The 12072-nt window shown below is 42.6% G+C and overlaps 1 protein-coding gene across 2 annotated transcripts in view; it reads right to left on the bottom strand.

The window, feature by feature from the left end:
* Nucleotides 1-12072, bottom strand: part of INTS9 (integrator complex subunit 9) — an 83238-nt gene that overhangs the window by 35716 nt on the left and 35450 nt on the right. For both annotated transcript variants that reach the window (XM_080616614.1, XM_080616615.1), the window contains exons 9-11: nt 11413-11524; nt 3476-3656; nt 680-740 (exon numbers count right to left, since the gene is read on the bottom strand). In XM_080616614.1, the coding sequence (XP_080472740.1) occupies nt 680-740; nt 3476-3656; nt 11413-11524 (354 nt within the window). The remainder of the gene's footprint in view (nt 1-679; nt 741-3475; nt 3657-11412; nt 11525-12072) is intronic.

The following is a 12072-nucleotide window of genomic DNA, read 5'->3' as shown; positions in this document are numbered from 1 at the left end:
GCCTAGTTGGCTAAAACTTCCCCTCAAGTTATTATTTTGTTGCAGAGAAGATCCCCTCAACATGGGTTGCAGGGAGATCCCCCCCAAAGACAGGAATCTTATTCTTCTTTGCTTCACTAAGATGCTAGCTCAAGTAATTTCATTTAAAATTGTCAAAGACAGCACTCAGTGCTGCAAGCTTTTTTACATCAGACCTCTCCTTCAAGATACCATTTCTCCTGCAGTGGACAACATGGTGCCTATTTCAGCTAGGAAGATGCTGGGATGACTAAGCTGTCTCTGTTAACAAGCTCCTAGTTTTACACTTTGAAATAAACTGCTCGGACAAAGCGAATATTCATGGTTGCAGTCTGATAAGAGCAGAGATTCAACCATGTGTACACCAGATAGCCTTCTGCGGGGGAAGAAGTAAAGCAGGCAAGCATATGTAAGTTATATGCTGAAATAAACATCATGGTACTTTTTGAGCGGAGGGAACACCATCATTCATTCCTCCCCCATGCTCCCAAATTAATCACGGAAAGCAAAGGAAAAAAAACCCAAACTTGCACGGATAATTTCACAAAACTTATATAGCTGTAGAAGTCTTCATCAGAAAAGCAACAGCCACAAAAATCTGTGTTCCAAAAACCCAGTCACACTATGATCTTAGCGAACAGCAAGACCCTGGTTTACTTACCTCAGCATGGGGAAAGGGAGGTTCTGGAAGATACACCTTTGTTTGTTTATTATGACACAACCTTTAAAAGAAAAGGAAAATCAGCCGGGCTAGAGAGGTGAAGCACATCCCACAGTATCTGCTGCCATCTACTGTTAAACGTTTTAGGAGAAAGCCATTCCACACCTGTGGCATCAGGTGCAAAATCACCAATTTGTTTTGTTGTTCTGTTTAGGGGACCAACACCTACAGAACATAACAATTCAGTCTTAGCGAGACAGAACAGAGAAGGTGCAAGACAGCTGAGGGTAATATTTTACACACAATGTAGCAGAACTCCTTTGCTGTTGAATACAAATTTGTAACTCAACATCCACATCATTTCATAGTGCAGAGCTCAGCAGCATTTGCAAAGCCAAATCACTCATCAACAGAAAAATTCTACTTACCTCATCCCACTTCTCAGCAGTGACTTGGTCCTTTTGTTTATTATAATCTAATTCCCCTATGCATTTTAGTATTGCAGCTACAAGGTTGGTTTAACTGCTTCTCACCATGGCATAGTGCTCACTGTTACCTGAGATTCTACATCAATCATTTATTTTTAAAACATAAATATTGAAGGTTGTTGATCAGCTCTAGCCAGACTCATCCTATTACAGAAGTTGAAAAAAGATACTTGTCAGAGGTCTGTGTGATGTTGCAGTTATCTGTAGTGACATTGTCCCGGTGGCTCTTTCTGGGAAACACTACCTGTCTCATACTTTATTCACTTTATTACACAGCAATAAGCCTAGGTCAAACTAAATTTGATAAAGTCTAAGAGATACCAAGAGCAGGACACTTATTTTGGCTGACTAAGCAGCAGAATTGGAAGGCTGGAGTCCTGAATTTCAACTCCAGTTCCAACCCTCTAGTTTGCAGATGATCAACCTCTGCCTGCACTTCCATGTAAGTAAAATGTTCACCTTACACATAAATGTTCGGTTGGGTTTGACTTTTGAATATAAGTCACTGCAGCAAAGTAGATCTCAAAAGAAAAGGGTGTCTGACCACTTGGGTGCCTGAGTTGCGCCAGCTAGATGCAGCAAGCAGAATGACCTAAGTGGCATAGGTAACACTGCTGCTACTTTGACAGCATTATTGCAAGAAGAACTATACACTAAGTAACCACCACTTCACCTGCTACTGAAATGAAATCACCAATGAAGTACAAAACAAACAACTGTTTAACCATAAACTGCCAAGAGTCAATGCAACCTGGTGAGTACACAAAGTTTGGCCCCAACACCAAGGCTTGATTTTCCTACTTCTGCTGAAAGCAACATAATTAAATTCACTGGATTTTAATCTTCTTTACAATTCTCCTGTGGGATCAATTCACTTAAGATTTCCAGAATGTATCTTTTCTTTCCTGAACTCCAGACTTAAAATGTCTGGAGAGGAATAAAGGAAGGCAAAGCTAAGTTACTCTAATAATCTAGAGAATGTCTCAATTTGTAAGAATTCAGAAACAGTTACAAGTGGTTGGGTTTTCCCTTTGATGTCTTTGAATCACAGAACTGTTGAGGTTGGAAGGGTCCTCCTGAGATCATCCACTCCAAGCCCCTGCTCAAGCACAACAGCAAGTTACCCAGGACTGTGTCCAGTTGGGCTTTGGAGCCTCCAAAGACAGCGACTCCATAAACTCGCAGCACAACATGCTCCAGGGTTTGAACTCCCTCACGGTAAAAAAGTGTGTTTCTTCTGTTCAGACAGAATTTGTTTTCATGTGTTTTAATTTGTGCCTCTTGTTCTGTCAGTAGGCTCTACCGAGAAGAGTCTGGCCTCCTCATCCTCATTTCTTCCCATCAGGTATTTCTACACCCTGATAATCACAGAATCTAGAATCATAGATTGGTTTGAGTTGGAAGGGATCTTAAAGCTCATGTAGTTCCATGCCCCTGCCATAGAAAGGGACACCTTTCACTATACCAGGTTGCTCCAAGCGCCATCCAACCTGGCCTTCAACACTGCCAGGGATGGGGCAGAGCAGCTTCTCTGGGCAACCTGTGCCAGGGCCTCACCACCCTCACAGGGAACAACTTCCCCCTCTGCCAGGTTAAAGCCATTCCCCTTTGTCATGTCCCTACAGGCCTTTGTCAAAAGCCCCTCTCCAGCTTTCTTGTTGCCCCCTTTAGGCACTGGGAGCTGCTCTAAGGTCTCCTCAGAGCCTTCTCTTCTCCAGGCTGAACAAACCCAGCTCTCTCAGCCTGTCTCCATAAAGAAGGTGCTCTAGTTTGGTGCTCAAGCCATACAAGAGGTGTGTCCACCAGGAAATTGAGCCGTTGACTACAACTCTTTGAGTGCAACCATCCCCTTCCCTGACCTGCTGGCAGTGCTGTGCCTAATGCAGCCCACGATACTGCCGGCCTTTTTTCGCCATGCTGGCTCACACATTACATTGCTGGCTCAGCAAAATTAAGCCTGAAAACCTATTTTCCTTATACAGTGATACTATGGTATAGTTTTGGGGGCAGTGCATAAGGTGTGCAAACAGGCACAGCTAAAATTCACTCATGTCAGATACACAAATTAATCATCAGTGCAAGTACCAAAAAGCACAGACTACTAAGTTTGTCTGTTCTATAGGAAATGATGTTTCCCTAATATAGAACATCCACAACATGTACACATGCCCTTGTGACTCAAGAAACACGTTCACAATTCCAATCAAGTATATATTAGAGTGTGTGAAGTGAAGATAACCTGTATACATCTATTTACCATAACTGAGTATGTGAATTAAGGCTGATGAAGCAGTCCTTTAACACCTACCATTCAGCAAAGATCTGGGAGAACTCAAGGGAGCTGTTGGCAACAGGTGAGATGAAATAAAAAGGGACATTGGAGAGTCCAGCAGAGTCAATATACTGATACAGGCACTCTAGCAGATCATATATTACCCCAGAGGGATAACAGGGAACCAACACATTTCCTCCATTCCGGACAGTCATAGCTAAGAGAGAGAGAGAATGAGAAAAATCAATTAACAGGGTTCATATTTAAACTTTTTAATAAATTCACACAGAATCACAGAACTACTTTAATCCAAATATCACATAAGGCATAAAAAGCTATCACATGAGTTAGCAGAAGACATTATGCATATGAATTGGGAGGAACACTTATGATCATTAAATACATTTATTTACTGCCTTCTCCAGGAAGCAAGACTGGAGAAAACGATTATACTCCATTAGCTGGGGGGCACACAACAGACTGAGCACAAGCTAAACTCTTGACACGAGAGGGCGGTCTTGCACTGGCACATGAGGATAAACGAATGACACAAAACACCTCATCATCAAAATAAACCCTGATCCATCTATATTAGCTGTGGACCAGAGGGGAAGGACAACAGTTCACAGGTCTCAGTTGAAAGCTCTACACATGGTAAACTGTTTTGTACTTGTTTTTCAGTAGTCCAGATGAAACGCTTAAGATAAGGTTATTTCAAACAGCCCTTGAAGCTAGAAGTGGGTGGTGGAGTGTTTCTACTTTTTAAATATCTAAATATTTCTGTCATTTCAATATAACAAGAACAATTTAAAATCTCTATGAATTGCAGACAGCATGGGACTAGAGAAAAATGTGGAAAAGGAAAAATAGGTTTACTCTGTAATTGAGACAGATTTGAGTCAAACAGCAAAATATTTTGTTCTTTTGGCAGATTAAATGACAAAATGCTGTACCTTATGGGAAACTGGAAATCCTTTGTCCAGCTCTGTGAGCAATTGCTGCCTCACTAGGATTTCATCTGTGGTCTTGGGGTAAAACCATCTACTGATGTTAATTGAAGTGCAGCAGCAGTAACATTATGCATCAAGGCATTACACAAAAAGCTGTGAAAGAGCCTGAAAAGGCATATATCACAACCCTCCATAATCACTTCCTTGACTTCAATTTATTGACAAGCTATGATGGGGTATGGATTTAGCACATTAAGGGTCTTTTTGCCCCACCTGCATGCTGAAGGAGGACTTTTATGGCTGAATGTTCAAAGGTTTTACAGAGTCTGGGGAAATGCAGAGACTCTCGTAGGATTTTTTGCATGCATTTAGGTGCTTAAGTCCTTTTAGCAGTCAGTGTCTACTATATGCTGTTCTCAACAACAACTGGTGGTCCAAGACACCTTCTGCATCACAGTTATATTAGAAGTGCACTATAGTGAATTATTGCCTAGGTTTTATCCAGGGCACATGCAAACTGTATCACCAAAATATCTGTGAATATGAATAGCACTATTATAAATTTGTCTAGAACCCGAGATGTTACAAACATCCCAGCAATGTGTTACATTATCCCTCTTACATGAGTAAGTTTAAACTGTCCCATCTGTAAACAGGATGTGAAGAGAGGGATGAGATTAAGAACAGTACTTTCAAAGCCATCTGGGGGATGAAAGTTAAGTCTCTGGCTCCAGGACCAGACTTTGCATTGCTTTATTATGCATCCAAAAATTCTGAGAAGAGGGAAGAGGAGTACCTAGATCCATAGCAGCAGGAATGCTGCATGGGCCAGAGACAGGATGCAGAGTGCAGGGTGCATTAGTGGTCAGTGGAACATGACAAGAGTTATGTCTGCAGCTCTGTATCTACGCTGAACAGATACAGGCTGAAACACCAAGGTGTGTGTCTCCAAGAAATGGGTGCCCTCTTCTTTCCTCAGGCACCAACTAGCTTCACCTGGTTAAGACAAATGGCTTACCCTTCCCTTTGAAGATCCTGGAGGAACAGCTTTCATCTAATGATGGGCTGGTGAAAGACTTTGTCCAGGACATGAAAAATGTGAGTTTCATTCCTAAGACTTTGTGGTGTGTAGACCCTATCTGGAGGCTAGGTGCCCCACCTAAGCCCCTTCATCACTCCCCTCCTTTTTCAGTCTCATGCTCTGCTGGTGAGAAGGGGCACAAGAAGCTGGAGGAAGCAGAGACAGGACACCTGACCCAAACTAGCCAAAGGGGTATTCCATACCACAGCATGTCATGCCCAGTATATAAACTGGGGGGAGTTACCTGGAAGGCCCAGATTGCTGCTTGGGTTGGGCTGGGTATCAGCCAATGAATGGTGAGCAATTATATTGTGCATCACTTGTGTTTATTGTTTTCTTTTCTTTTTTCCCTTTTCGTTTAATATTCTCTTCCCTTGTTATTTCCCTTATCATTATTATTATTGGTGGTAGCAGTAGTGGTTTGTGTTATACCTTAGTTACTGGACTGTTCTTATCTCAACCTGTGGGAGTTACATTCTTTTGATTCTCCTCCCCATCCCTCCAGGAGCTGGTGGAGGAAGAAAGGTGGGAGTGACTGAGTGGCTGCATGGTTCTGAGTTACTGGCTGGGCTTAAACCATGACAGTTCTTTGTGGCGCCCAACCGTGGGGCACGAAGGGTTGAGATAACAACAGATCTGACCAGAATGTGTCTAATCGCATTTGTGATAAGCATTTATTATTTTTGGATTAATAGTCACTTGTCACAATGTTTATTTATATGCTCTCAGAGTTGTTGCGCTTAGTCACAGAGTTTCAGCATGTTGTACCTTACTTGCAGCCAGTATTTGCTGTTTTAGTGTTTATCAGCTGGGGGGGCCTGGGCTAAGCCTATTGTTTCTCTGTACTTCATGGTAATGACTTTCAATACAATAGACTCATCAATCATGAAACTAGTCTGGCATGCATTCTCAGCATCGTCCTCTATACTTTGGGAGGCATATAATGGAATTTTTTAGCAATTACACATCTTTTTTTTCCTCCTCGGGTGGTCAACCTATGAAGGAGACATGCCCCCCCTGGACAAGGGGGGAGAAAATATAATGCAAGGCTCATGGGTTGAGATAAGGACAGGGAGAGATCACTTTCCAATTACCATCATGGGCAAAACAGACTCGACTTAGGGAAAGGAAATTAGTTTAATTTACTACCAATCAAATCAGAGCAGGATAATGAGAAATGAAACCAAACCTTGAAAAACACCTTCCCCGCACCCCTCCCTTTCTCCTAGGCTTAACTTCACTACCAAACTCTCTGCTTCCTCCCCCCCAGCAGCACTGGGGAATGGGGGTTATGGTCAGTTCATCATACGTTGTCTCTGCCGCTCCTTCCTCCTCAGGGGAGGACTCCTCACACTCTTCCCCTGCTCCAGCATGTGGTCGCTCCCACAGGAGACAGTCCTTCATGAACTGCTCCAGAAGTCTTTCCCACAGACTGCATAAACTGCTCTAACATGGGCTTTCCACAGGGTCACAGCCTCTTTCAGGCATCCCCTACTCCAGTGTGGGGCCCTCCATGGGCTGCAGGGGCACAGCCTGGCTCACCATGGGCTGCAGGAAAATCTCTGCTTCGGCACCTGAAGCACGTCCTCCCCTCCTTTTTCACTGACATTGGGGTCTGCAGGGCTGTTCCTCTCACATTTTCTCACTCTTCTCTCTGGCTGAAGTTGCTAGTTTTGTTGTCACACAGAGGAAGCTCCTGGCAGCTTCTCACAGAAGCCACCTCTGTAGCCCTCTGAATACCAAAACCTCGCCAGGCAATCCCAATACACTTTGAATTCACAGCTCTCCCTTCCCTGCAGCCATTGGTTCACTATGGGAAAAAACCCAGAAGTTCAAGATTCCTGGGGTCATGGAGAAAATCTCATGTTGTTGGTGGAACAATGAGACACCTTTGAAACTGGCCTGGTGCATACTTTTCCCTAGGGCAGGAAAGGACAGCAGCATGGCTATCCCACCTCTGACAAGGTTCTGTGTGACAACTTTTTGGTTTAGAATACACTATTCAGCTCCTTGGTACAAGTTTATACATATATGCTGGGGTCAGCACAGCTGGGCACTGCTTCTTGAGGGTGCTATTAAGTGGTTCCATAAAGGGATAAGAGCTTCTGCCAAACAGGGATGAAAACCTCTACAAGCATATTGCTTCCCATGCAAACAGTAGGTCCAATCTGGCTCTCTGCACCACTACAGCAACTTTCTGTAGCTGTCAGTAAGAAAACACGTATATTTGAAAGCTGTTTAAGCCCAATTTATCCCTGTGACTGATGGATGCACTCTCTTGATAAAAGTTGCATAATAATCTTGGCATTTCAAATTTAGTCTCCTTCAGTAGCTCCATAACAAGTTTTTCAATTTACAGCTCACAATGAGATACTTGCTTTTCGAACAGCTGCCACCACAAGGTCAAGTTGGCACCTAAAAAGCAAACTGTGCTCTTTTCTGCTTTATATAAACACATGCACACATACACAGAGGCACGATCGCACACGCACACAAAATATCACAAACTGTCCCTACAGACAGTCTGGCAAATTTGCTGATGATGCCCAAGGCAATGTAAAAATACAATTGCTGCAGGAGTGCTGGTGCTGCAGTGCTTAGCATGGAAAACCAGGGTTTGGGCTAAACTGAGAGGAACTCAGAGATGTGACAAAGCATGGCTTCAGTGCTGCACACACAATGCTGACAAAATCATGCGTGTGACTTGGTAATAATGAGAATTGGCATCTACAACTCTACATGCTGGGATGAAAACAGAGATCAAGGTGAAATTTTCACACTTCCATTTCTGTGCTCCATGACACTTATTCACAAACATGCCAGTACCTCATGATACACATTTTTGGTAAATTCCCAGCGTCTGCTTTAGAGTTTTCACCTAGTGCATGCTTAGCTTCTTGTGAAGTGCCCTGAGCATTTTGGAAATGGGAAAAATACGTGAAAATGATTGTGCTCAGCTTGCTTTTCCCAGTAACCTATTGCTTTTTGGACTTTTTTACACATTTGAAAGAAAACTGATTCACTATTTTCTTCTCCTAATGTTGGGTATATGTCTAAGTACTGCTGGTGTCATGTAAAAGACAACCCTATGACTGCATTATTCGTAAAATTATTTAATTTCTTCAGGTTGCTGTTTTGTGAAATACCACTCAAATCCCAGATTCTTACAATGGCATTATTTTAAGCATGTATCTTCCTTGAGTCTTTAATAATCTTCTAATTTCTTTGAGTATGTCTCCTTCAAGATAAAAGCTGGCTTGAAGACCATCTGCAAAACCCTCAAAATAGTTCAGAATGTTTCTGTAAACCAGAGCAACTTGTGCAGATGAACATCCACCTGTACCTACATATGTAACATATTTATTTATATGCATTCATCTTTTGGATTTTGCTTTAACCCAAGCTACATCTCTTTGTTTAATTTTTAAAAGCATTTTAATTAACAACAGTTTCATTCTTGTTTACTCAGCATACAGCTGTTGCAGTTCAAGACACGACTGACCACCAAGATACTTGCTGGAGAACATTTGGATCTGATGGAGCGAGTCCAGAGGAGGCCACTAAGACGCTCCAAGGGATGGAGCACCTCTGCTATGCAGACAGGCTGAGACAGCTGGGCTTGTTCAGCCTGGAGAAGAGAAGGCCTTAGAGGGAGACCTTAGAGCAGCTTCCAGTGCCTAAAGGGGGCAAAAAAGAAAGCTGGAGAGGGGCTTTTGACAAGGGCCTGTAGGTACAGGACAAGGGGGAATGGTTTTAAACTGACAGAGGGGAGATTCAGATGCTATATTAGGCAGAAGTTCTTCCCTGTGAGGGTGGTGAAGCACAGGCACAGGTTGCCCAGAGAAGCTGTGACTGCCCCATCCCTGGCAGTGTTCAAGGCCAGGTTGGATGGAGCTTGGAGCAACCTGGTCAAGTGGAAGGTGTCCCTGCCCATGGCAGGGGGTTGGAACTGGATGAACTTTAGGGCCCTTCCAACTCAAATAATTCCGTGACTCTATGATTTGCAACAGAGTTGGCAGCAGAGCAAGACCTAGCACTCCTCAGCCTCTCCAGGACAAAGTGTAACATTTCAGCTCAGATTTGCTTCTGTGGTGGTTTATGGTAAGACGATCGGATGAGACCATGCTACCATTTGTTAAAGGGACTGTAACCCCCACAAAGATCCATAATGGACAGAGAAGGGCAGCACATCTGGATTTAGTACAAGGTCACCAAAGCTTATCTGTGACAGCTCGTAGGGTAATAAAATTAACAATTCTTAAAAACAATGAAAACCCAGACCATAATACACACACACACATAAACACACGTATCACTTAGGAAAGGAAGTCACAGGTGTTAAGAATACAGCTCCAAGGGGAGGTCAAACGAGTTCCTGGAAGAGAAATCCACTGAACATTACTAACCACACAAAAGCCATGTCTGATTCAGGAAATTCCTGAAAGAAAAGTACTTGAAGGCTATGAGATGAAGAGGGGAAAGTATCCTATAACCTCATTCTGTTCTGCTCTTCTCTAGGCATCTGCTGACAACTCCTGTTGGAGCCAGGACGTTGGCAGAGAGGGTCTTTGGCATAACCGATGATTACCATTCTTACAAAATGCCAAAACACACTAATAATAGCTATTTACATGACAAGGAATCATCCTTGCCCTGTAACTCATCTTTTCATGCAAGCAAACCCCACATCATTTTACTTTGTACATCCCACAACAGGACCTATGACTCCTGTTTGAACTGTGATGTGTCCTAAGTAGGGATATCTGATTCTGATTTAAAGTTGGTGGGTGATGGAGGAGTCTATCACACTCCTTGAAGTATCTGCCTTCCACTATCAAAGTAATCTCACATTGGGCTTGAAAGACAGTACACAGACATTCAGCATCTGTGAATATGCACAAGGATTTTAAAATGGGGAAAAAAACAAAGTATTGCAGGTTTTTCTTACTTCTCCAAGGGTGCATTCATATGTAAAAAGTAAGACTAAGAATTTGCACTTCAGTCCTATTCTTAACCTTATTCTGCAGTCTTGGGTAAGCCACCTAAATGCTACAGCTCAGATTTCTCCCAGGTGTGTGATGGGAACCACAACACTTTCTTACAGTAAGAACTTCTAATGTCTTTTGGTAACCTTTGTAACAATTCTCCTATCACAAGCTTTTTAGTCTTCTTTTTACAAAGTATTTGGTTTAAAATAAAGTGAAGATATCTGATAAAAGAACAGAAAATATACAGCAGGACAGACATAAGGAAGTGGTTTGATGAAAGAAGGGTGAGAGCACAGAGGAACTGAGATGGGGGAAGGGGAGAAAAGGGGAGAACAGCACTGGATGTGACTTTCCAAACAGGCTGGAAAATACTGCCATTCACACTGATACCACAGCTTTGCAATTATCAGCTTTTCCAGCTGTGAAAGCGTCTGATTAGGTTTTATATTTCTGGGGTCTATAAATATATCTTGGTACTTTTTTTTAAACAGAGATTGTGCTGTTTGCTTTTGATATATTTAAAATCAGGTGTAAGGAGGGAAGCAGATGTACTTGTTTTCAAAACTGAAAGTCATAAAAAGGCATGTAAAGATTTTGCACTGGCTGATATACAGGAAGGAAATAGTAATATTTCAGCTGGAAACAATATCCAAAACCTAGGCAACACGTAGTCTGCTGGCAGCTAAGCGACTTACTTAGCAAACCAAGAGCAGCAGATGATTAAAACTCATTATACCTGTTCCATTCCAAAACATTTTAGGTACAACTTGTGTCTCTCCAAGCACTTACTGTATTAATGACATCAGGAGCACATCGTAAAATCTAAACAGCTAGTTTTATGCCAGAAGCTATAGCTGGACAACTTATTCAATTCCAGGAATCTCAGAAATATTTCCCAACAAGAGCAATGAATAAGATGATAAAATAGGCAGAAAACTTATTTCAACGACCTACCCAAGTTGCTGCAGAATTCTCCTACCATGCCATCTGGGTTGGCAGTCGGGATTTGCGTAAGACCCGTCAAGATGAGAACATCACTGTTTTTAAGAGAAGCCTGGTCCATGGGCTGAAACAGAGCACAGTGAAATAAAATGAGTAACATGAGAGTCATAACACAGGTTTCTCTGCTCTCTACGAAGAAGACTGCAATGTGTAATAGACAGTGGCCAAGAAGGAGAACACATGGCCCTCCATCTGTGGAAACCCAACTGGAGTTAATAAAAACACATACAACTGTTTACCTGCACACTACAGCCCAAAACAAACAATGGAACTGTAACCAGACCCATCTCAAAGTGGTCTCCATAGACTAATCATTTCATGGCCTCAGGAGCTGAACATTGCAAAGGCAATAACTTGCTGAGAATGTGGCAGTATGGTCAGGAACGATTTGACACTTGAATTCTTCTCTGGCTGCACTAGATTCCAACTCACTTCCTTTTGCAAACTACGGTGCCAGCTTTGATTTCCAGGGCTCACTGTCTACAGGAGGCAATACCATTTTCCTCAACCTCTTCAAAGGAGAATCAGTGGATTCTCTTCGGAAGAAGCTCTCAATTTTGTGCATGAATCTGAATGCTGCACAAGGCCTGCCCTTGACTGGAGTCTGCTCAT

This window comes from Psittacula echo (genome assembly GCF_963264785.1).
Source record: "Psittacula echo genome assembly, chromosome: 4".
In the NCBI taxonomy this organism is placed as follows: domain Eukaryota; kingdom Metazoa; phylum Chordata; class Aves; order Psittaciformes; family Psittacidae; genus Psittacula; species Psittacula echo.
This window is presented reverse-complemented; position numbering and strand designations above follow the sequence as displayed.